The 9,547-nt window shown below is 36.8% G+C and overlaps 2 protein-coding genes across 2 annotated transcripts; both read left to right on the top strand.

Annotated features, from left to right (window-relative positions):
- The first annotated feature begins 230 nt into the window (after positions 1–230).
- LOC132177905 (aspartic proteinase CDR1-like) lies at positions 231–1,573 on the top strand. Its single transcript, XM_088515487.1, has 3 exons — positions 231–304; positions 395–610; positions 751–1,573. Exons 1-3 carry the CDS (start codon positions 231–233, stop codon positions 1,571–1,573), a joined length of 1,113 nt encoding a protein of 370 aa, XP_088371613.1.
- Positions 1,574–4,094: 2,521 nt separating this feature from the next.
- Positions 4,095–5,723, top strand: LOC132179654 (dehydration-responsive element-binding protein 2A). The gene is made up of 2 exons (XM_059592409.2): positions 4,095–4,213; positions 4,651–5,723. Exons 1-2 carry the CDS (start codon positions 4,188–4,190, stop codon positions 5,339–5,341), a joined length of 717 nt encoding a protein of 238 aa, XP_059448392.1. The 5' UTR covers positions 4,095–4,187; the 3' UTR covers positions 5,342–5,723.
- Positions 5,724–9,547: the final 3,824 nt, after the last annotated feature.

Below are 9,547 nucleotides of genomic sequence, written 5' to 3'. Positions count from 1 at the left end.
CACACTCACTCCTAATCATTCCTTTCCAGTGTGGTTTTCTCTAAAACGCTTTTGAAATTCAAAATCTTTCCTTTTTCTTGTTTCAGGACATGATCATCATCACTCTTGAGAATCTGAGGAGGGACTCTCTTGAGATATGTAAGGACTTCAATAAAATCAAAGAGAAGGTGATCAGACCTGTGGGTGAGGATCAAAACTAGGTAGACCAGCTGCTAACTACGAGGATCTTGATGGGCTTGGATGAATTCTACAAGAAGAGAAAGCAGTACCTGGAGGATAAGCCATTGGAGTCAAGAAAGTCCAGGTACTAGAATTCAACATATATGGGACTCATGTGTATAGTCTCTCACTCAATCGGTAGAGACCTCTCCATTCACATATATCATTGTTACAGGTTTTATAAACATCAACTACATACTCACTTTGATCTCTCACTGTATTACTACAAAGATAGTTTCAAGTACTGTAATTGTAGTAGGATTGGGACTCAAGTTATCTTGTGTGCTTACCAGGAAACCGAAGAAGCAGAGAAAGAACCTGACAGAGATCAAGCAAGCGATTCCGACCCAAATGCCAACCGAGTTCAAGGACAAAATCACAGGGTTGCAAGGTTCGAATATCAAGCTTAATCACTGATATGAACCCTATATCAGTGATGGTCAATTCACCAGTATCCCATATATGTATATTAGTAAGAATTGACCATCACTGATATAAACCCTATATCACTGATGGTCAACCCTATATCAGTGACATTTCTTGTCAATCCGAAACATCATGTGATCAATGTTCTCCTGAAAATCAGTGCATGTATGATTACAGGTATGTAGATGGTTCCTTCACCGAAAGTGTTTATGCCAAAGAAAGTGAAACCATGACTTCCACCTCAGGAGAAAAAGTTTCCTTTGACATTAGTTTTGGGTGTAGTCATAACAGCAGTGGGGAGTTCAAGGGTTTCAATGACCACGGGGTCATAGGAATCATTGGTTTAGGGCTAGGGGGTTCATCCTTTGTTACTCAAATAGCTTCCGTCTTTGGCAGTAGGAGCTTCTCCCATTGCTTCACCACATTTGGCAGTGATCCTAACCTTTCAAGCAAGATGAGTTTTGGGAATGAATGTAAAGTTTCGGGTGTTGGCGTGGTTTCAACACCTTTAATATCCACCATATCAGAGGAATCTTTCTATTATGTCACACTAAATGGAATTAGTGTTGGAAATAAATATTTGCCCTTTCACTCTTCTTCCGTTTCCACAAAAAAAATGATTCTTGATTCAGGAACTCCGCTCATGCTTTTCCCACAAGATATATATGACCGCTTGGTGGCCCAAGTAAAGAAGCAGATTCCATTGAATCCCATTGTGGATGACCAATACCTTTGCTATAAATTTAGTGAAAACAATTTGGAGGGACCAATATTGACTGTCCATTTTGACGGTGCAGATGTGGTGTTAACCCATATACACACCTTCATTCCCCATGAAGATGGGACTTCTTGCTTTGGAGTGTATGTTTCTGACACTAATACTGGTCAATTCAGGGATATATGTACATTGGTAAGAAAGTGCCATTGATAGAGCCAGGCCTTCAGGAATCAAGCATCTTCTTGAAGAAGTGGAAATTCGGTAACAGCAGCAGCTATGTGTTGAGCAACCCTTGGATGGATGCTGCAAAGAGAAATGGGCTCAAGCCAGGAAATAATGTACAACTTTGGTCCTTCAAAATCAACCAAAATCTCTGCTTCGCCCTCATTAAGCTAGGTAATTAGTTCTGTGCTTTTTGTTTCTTGTCAGGTCTTTTCATTTGGGCTTGTTGTAAAAGTATAAACACTACAACTTAACTCGTTTTCTGTATAATTAATTTTGTTGTTCAGTTTAATTTTTGAGGTTGTCTCAGTGATCATATCCATTGCATTCTGCATTAATATATTGGTTGAGGTAATAACAGAACAAATTTAGTTATATCTTTTGTTCCTAACTCTACAATGTCAATCACATGGCAACAGTTGTTAATGGACAATAACTTGAAGATAGTGAGGATAAAAAGATAGGAGAAAGGGCATGCCCCAAGCTTCCCATCTTAGGACAGAAAAAGTATCTAGTAGCAGCTTTTTCTAAGAAAGTTATCATGAATTTAGAGTATCTAGGTGACAAATTCATTTAGAAGGAAGCCAGACCACCAAAGTGAAGAATTTGATTTAGGCTCAAGAGAAAATAGGGACCAAAAAGCAAAATCATGGTTATATTTTTTGCTAACACTATCACACAGTGATCATTTGGAATTATATTAAAGGCAACCAGTGTCTAGCAATACCTCAATTGTCTCCAGCACGACATGATATGAATGTTAAGATCAACTTTTCAGGAATCTCCTGTCTGCTGAAATTTAGAAATCTACAAAGCCTTTTCTTTTCTATTTCTCCAATAGGTAATAATTCAGTAGAAAGCAACAGTGCATATAAACTAGAAACTAATAAAGCACCTTTTTGCTTGGAGTACCATGGAACATATAGAATTGATGGTTCTGTAACAAGGTTTTGGTCCAACTAGGTTGATATTTGCTTAATCTATGCATTTAGATTCGTGGCCCAAATATGTCCTGTATATCTAGAAAACAAAATGTAATGACAATAATGATATATAGCATCAAAAGAAAGTAAGAGAACTTATAATCTAGATTTTACTTCCTAAGACCACTTGATTTGATGGGAAATCTACGGATGAAACTTAAGGATCTATATCTCTAGCAATTATAGGTTGGACCCTCACCAAAAAAGGGCAGAATGTTTTTATCCATTAATAAAAAAAATTAAAGGAGAACCAAAATATCTCCACTCAAAATAGTATCTCATCACAATAATACAAAATTTATAACCAGTCATTCAGCCAACTTTTTTATTCCCCATGTTTGCTTTCCAGCTTCAGTTTTCCCATACCTCTGACTCTTGTTCTAAATCAAAATTAAAGGTTTTAACAAAAAGCTTCTTTTGAGCTCCTGAGATCTGCACTTTGAAGTAGTTGAAGGATTCAAGCAAACAGTTAAGGCTTGAATTATTATTAGTATGGCCAGTCCATCCAACACAATGCAGTGGCCAAAGTGAAGTGCAATTAGCCACACTTTTTTTTTGTTTTTTTGATAACTAAGGTATCCGGGGCTTTATCCCGTCTAGATTTGCGGGACACCGTGCATCGGCCACACCTTAATTAGTATGAAACTACTAAAAATAAAATAATTTCTGAACATTTATAATCTGATGATCCACCATTTTCAATCACATAACATGCACGTAAGGTTTTAAACTATCACATAACGACCTTCATATGCCGGTCATGCATGACAATCAAATAAAGGTCAACCAGCACACAAGTCAAATTAGTACTTTTCTTGGTAAAAGTTAATGATTGAAGATGTACATGTTATAAAGAGAACAATAGAACTCATCTGCAAGGGTTTCGAGGAACCTTTCTTCAGTGATAACCTTTCACAAACTGTTTGAGGGCATTTCCTTTTAGTTCCAGACAATGGGATGAGGGTCTGATCTAAGGCGGTGCAGCTGATCCCAATTCCCTGACAAACAAATACCAATTCTCAAAATAATGAAAATGCAATTCACAGCCACAAGACAACCTTGGAAGATAATATTTAACAAAATGGAGGGCAAAATAGTCATTTCAAATTGAGTTTGTGACAATTTGGGAGTGTATACGCTGACCGGGACCGTTGGTGGCAAAGCCAATGAAAACCCGCGCATGTGCCCTTATTTCGACCGTTAGCGCAAAACACGGTGAGCACCCGCTGCACCATTCCGACAAACACGGTGAGCACCCGCTGCACCATTCTGCCAAACACGGTGAGCGCCCGCTGCACCATAGATGGGGTAGTCATTATGATTTCGAAATGGGTTTATGTCCGTTGGCGGTATAACGCGCCTATCAGACCATTGATGGGGTAAAATAGTAATTATAATTTCAAAATGGGTTTGTACCATTGATGGGGGTAAAATAGTAATTATAATTTCAAATTTTGTTTGTGAACATAAGTAATGAGACGGAAGAAACGCAGTACTCACTTTCATCTCTTTTTTGCCATGTTCTCTTATGTTCTGAAGATATTGTGCTCTGTCTGTGTCTTACGCTTTGTGTTGTGGGTCTGGTTTCTTCTCACCAACCGAACTTTTCTTTCGCTGTCATGTCTTCGAAGACCACTACTACGAGGTACATTTTCTTTTCCCTTTCTTGTGGGTTGGGTTTTTTGGGGTTTTGAGGAGGAGTGGTGGGTCTGCTAGTGTTGTTTTTGTGTTGTTTTTCTGGGATTTTGCAGAGGAGTGGTGAGTCGGTGAGTGATATTTTTGTGTTTTTTTGGAGTGGTGAGTTTGGGGGTTTTGTGGAGGAATGGCGAGTCTGTGAGTGTTATTTTTTTGATGTTTTTATGGGGGTTTGCGGAGGAGTGGTGAGTCTGTGAGACTGAGTGCTATTTTTGCAATGTTTTTCTAGGGTTTTGCGGAGGAGTGGTGAGTCTGTTAGTGATATTTTGGTGTTGTTTTTCAGGGGTTCCGGGAAATTCTATTTTTGTCTTGTTTATCTCCGTGTTGTTGGTTAGGGTTTTCAAAGATGGCTACTTGTGAGTTAAATGTGTTCTTTTGCTTTTCCAGGAAGAGAAAGTCACGGAGTAGAATGTCCGTGGATGAGACTCTTGCCAAGTGGAAAGAGAATCAGATTCAGCTTGAGTCTAAACCAATTCTGAAAATTCAAGGGATTGGGTCTAAGAAAGGATGCATGAAAGGCAAGGGAGGGCCTGAGAATTCAAAATGTAAATACAGAGGAGTGAGACAGAGGACGTGGGGTAAATGGGTTGCAGAAATTCGGCGTCCAAATGGGGGAAACAGGCTCTGGCTTGGTACTTTCGCAACTGCTTATGAAGCTGCTCTTGCTTATGATGATGCCGCAAAGACTATGTTCGGTTCTCGTGCTCGCTTCAACTTTCCAGAAGGGTTCAATTCAACGACTGCATCAAACAACTCTGCGGTCTTTGCTGTTGACGAGAGCACACCTGTTTCCCCCAACTTGGGGAATGAGGATGTAGAAAGCATTGCATTTGCTGACAATGATGCTGCATCTGTTGAGGACAAGAATGAGGCTGGGAAAGGTACTAACATGGCCAGCTGTACGATACAAGAAGATCTGACATGCCATTTCATGGATGAGGATGGAATATTTGATTTGGGTGACATTCCCGATCTTTCCGGCGATGATTTCTTTAGCAACATCGAATCGCTATTTAACTTCGATTTTGATGCTGGTCATTTGGGATTTCTTGGTGATGACCAATGCGGAATGCCATAAGATCTTACAGACAGCTGCGAACTCCATATGACAAGTTGCTAGGGGTCTCAATCATATGGGTAGGCACCTTCCAGAGTTAATTAATGGAGTAGTATAAGAAGGATGATAGGTCTGAATCATGTCAATTTTGTTTGACATGCTGATTTTTATAGTTGATTCTTTAAATTTTTGTAATTTTTTTGTACGTGATTCTCTAAAGGTTTTAGATTGGGGAATTTAACTGCCTTTTTTCTCTGTAAGTGATTCTTTATAGGTTTTAGATTGGGGAATTTAACTGCTTTTTTTTTTTTCCTCTGTAAGTGATTCCTTATAGGTTTTAGATTGGGGATTTGGGGGTATATAAATTTACATGTTGTAAATGAACGACCTTTATGGGTCAGGATAATAAACGAAGTTTTAGTGGTGTATTTTTCTTATTGCTTGTCTTGCATACTAGACACTTTGTTCAACTCTCTTCTCTTCCTACATTGTTAATGTTTTTGGTTTGAAGTTTAATGATCTGTAATAAGAAAAAAGGAAAAAAGTTTTGAGTATATTTGTTTGTTCAATGAAATACATAGTTATATTAATGGTCCTCTATTTAATTGCTATCTCTTGTTTAAAGCTCTATTTTCTACCATATATGGATATGTACCCTTCATTTATGCTTGGAGTTTATATAATTCAGAGCATCTTAACTTTGTTTCTATCTAAATTAATTTTGTATACTTGCCTGGAATAGTTTCACTGTTCTGAACCTAGTGTGCCAAAACAGAATGCACTTTGAAAACCACAAACTAATTGCTAAAACATTAGATTGAAGTAAGGCTCCATTGCCTTCTTTTTCTAGCAGTTTGAACCCCTCACTACTGTATTTTGCTTTTGTCTGATTCTTACATGCTTGAGATTCCTTATTGAAATAATTAGAGAATGGGGCATTTACGTTATTTCTAAATGGAGACTTACTTCAATCTAATCTTTTCATATATGTAAGTACGTCAACTTGTTAATTCTATGCACCACCCAAAATCCACCCAGCAAAGTTTATTTACATAATACACTTAACTAATTCTTGTGCCTGGTTAATTCACATGAAACTATTTTGTGGATCCTTAGCTTTGTTACCTCAGCAACTGATGCGAAAGGAATTGTCCATGCATATTTTTAGATCATCTGTTGGCATTTATCTTCTGATTTTCTTCCAATGAGCTCTGGAACTTTCAATTGCAAAAGAATAGTTGACAACTAAGTAACTAGTACAACACATTCTTATGCTAATTGTTTTCAAATCTGATAAGCACATTCTTTTATTAGTAAAAGTCGTAGCATCAGAACTTGTTTCATTGTGGTTTTGTTTGATACTTATATTATTAGCCCAGTTATTTATTCAATTTGTCACTTTCTACTATTTTTATCTTATACATGCATAAATGCGTGTCCTTTGTGCTTTTGAATGAATTAATTATTTATCAAAAAAACATACATAAATGCGTGCGAATGTACGCAAGTATTTGCTATATTTGAGTGTGTGTTTATGTATGTAAATATAATTTTCTGTATCTTTATGATTTTATATTTTGCCATTGGTATAGTTCCTTTAACTTGATCTTGTGAGGTGTCACCTTAGAGCAGCTATGCGGAGACAGGGTGATTTCTACAGTATCTTTTTGTTTTCTAAACCTTGGTTTATGTTATAATAAAACCATTTGTTGCCTTCGAATTTGAAGGAATTCAAAAACTTTCATTTTATGGTACTCTCATTCTAGGTGTCTAGGGCATATAAATTTGACTTTGATGTTTTCTATATTGCTTTTGTGTCGTCGATTAAGTTCCTCTCAAAGCTTCATCCCCTAAGTGGTCACTTTAGAGCAGCTCTGCAGAGAGAAGGTGATCTTTATGGTTTGGTTCCTGTTCCTGTCATGGCTATTTTTGATTCAAAGCTAAGCAACCTCTGTAAATCCATTAATCCAAAGGTGGAGTCAAATCCATTCTTGGCAATACCATTGATTATGAGGGCTGCTACAAGATCATCTGGCCTTGTTGCTTTTTCTGAAGAGCAGCTTTGGATTCGGAGGCAAGATCCATACCCTCCTGAGATTATGGAGTGTAGATGTTTCTTCAACTGGCTAATACATGGATATTATTGCCAAAAAACTTGGTTTTACAGATGCTACTAGTGTTCTAGCCTCCAGGTAGGTGGAAGATATGTAATGGCAGGGCCTAGGAGGATGAAAGTTTTCATTTTATGAAGTGGATTCCACGTCTGAGTTTTCATTTTGACAGGACTGTTGGTAAAGCTTCTTCTGAGGCAAGAGTGTACTCTGCTGCCCACCAGTCATATCTTTTGGATATGTCATCAGATTCTCTTAATGTAAAAGAAGCTCTTCATTTTGAAGGATCCTTAAATGCAAGGGCAAGTTATTTCTGTGGTCAAGGTATACATGGTGATGCAATTTTGGCATCAATTGGATACACGTACGTGGAAGTCCAAAGACCTTTTCTATGAAGACATATCTGTGCAATCATATTACAGGTCTCTTCTAACTTCATGTATTTTATTGAGTTTATTTCACAATGTCCTTTCTTACAGTCTTCTCTATAACGATACTTGTGTGTCCAATGCTACCTTGTGTCATATCTTACCTCTTTATAATTAGCTCTTCTTTTTTGGAGTTACCATTTTGCTAATCTTTCCTTTGGGTTTTGTAGGGTCTAGGATTTAGCATTATGATGATTCTATTAATCATTTCATTGCTCCACTTTTGGTTCATGATAAAAGAATGAAAATTACGAAAGTGAAAATTCTTTGTTGTAAGTACTCCTTTAAAAAAACTGTCTGAATCACCAAAGTCACACAAGAAGTTGCAAGGTATAGATTCAACTGAAGAGGAGATAGAACTTGCAAATGGAGGTGCTATTATTGCTACGGGTGCTTGCGAATCAGCTGTCACCTATCAATGTGAAGTAAAAATATTTTCCAAGTGTCAAGTTTTGATTATAGAATGTTTCCCTAAAAAATATTTTAAGAAGCAAAATGATTCCATCCAGAATACTTTGAAACTTCTTTCGTGGTTAATATGCATATTTCTGGGACATAGATATGCCTTTAGAGAAGCTAAACAGCACTGCCAATATCCTCAACATTTGGATTTGTCATGAAATTTTTTTGAAGGAGTTTGCTTTGTATCGATCAATTCATAATGTTTACCACAGTGAGACTCAAGGCATAAAATTTCTGGAACCAAATAGTATGAGTATGCTAAATACTATGCCAGGACAAGGGGTTCTCTTTAAACGTTGAAGGTCCTGATTCTGGTGTCTGCCCATCCAATGGGTCCTTGTTATTGGAGAATATGGTGAGTACTTCCCGTTTTACTATAAAGAGTCAGTAAGAACAGTCTTTGTTATTGTTAGAAAAAGATTCATGACTGTCTGAATATGCAGTGCAACACATCAGACAATCTCATGCTGCTACTTTGGTATACAAGCATTTTCCACTAATATTTTTCAGTGTTGATATCTTAAATTGAGTTGATCTCTGTTTTCTTTTCAGGTTGACTTTTTGGATGTGGTTCTGGAAGTTTATTGGATGCTTTATTGAATCATCCGACTTCTCTAGAAAAATTTGTTGGCATTGATATTTCACAAAAGAGTCTAAGCCGTGCTGCAAATCTCTGAACTATTTACAGCTGCTGAGTTTTTCAAGTGGAGACTTTCTGTATTATATCCTAAAAGTTTTGTTTATGTTCACTCCTTGGTTAGATATTAGGTTTATTACCTTGAGGACTACATAATGGAAGGTTTTCTGCTAAAAACTTTGAATATATTCGAGGGTACTGGTTCCAATTTTTGATAGGTCTGACTAATCATTAGGAGCCTTGTGAAGAAGATGTGGTCATTGTTGTATGTCATGTTTATTGTATTTAATCAGTTTGTGGGAAGTAAAACAATATATATTAGGCATGCTGGAATGTGTACAGCTCGGTAGTTTTTGATTTCTCTTACCAGAATGATTTCCTTCATGTCATGCAAAACTCTTCTCCACTTGTTTAGGAATTCTTTTTTTACATTAAAGTAGAAATTATTTTCATCCTTTTTTAATAGTGAGGATAATGATCTCTGTATTTTCTTTCTACTATGATGTTTCTTTACTTTACAGTTTTTTGTTTTTTTTTTAAATGTTGTTAATGAAATTTTAGAATTTGGAATTTTTTTTTTAACATTGTA

The sequence above is a fragment of the Corylus avellana genome, chromosome 4, assembly GCF_965113065.1.
Source record: "Corylus avellana chromosome 4, dhCorAvel1.hap1.2, whole genome shotgun sequence".
Taxonomy (NCBI): Eukaryota; Viridiplantae; Streptophyta; class Magnoliopsida; order Fagales; family Betulaceae; genus Corylus; species Corylus avellana.
The sequence above is the reverse complement of the archived record's forward strand: the minus strand, read 5'-3'. Positions and strand labels throughout refer to the sequence as shown.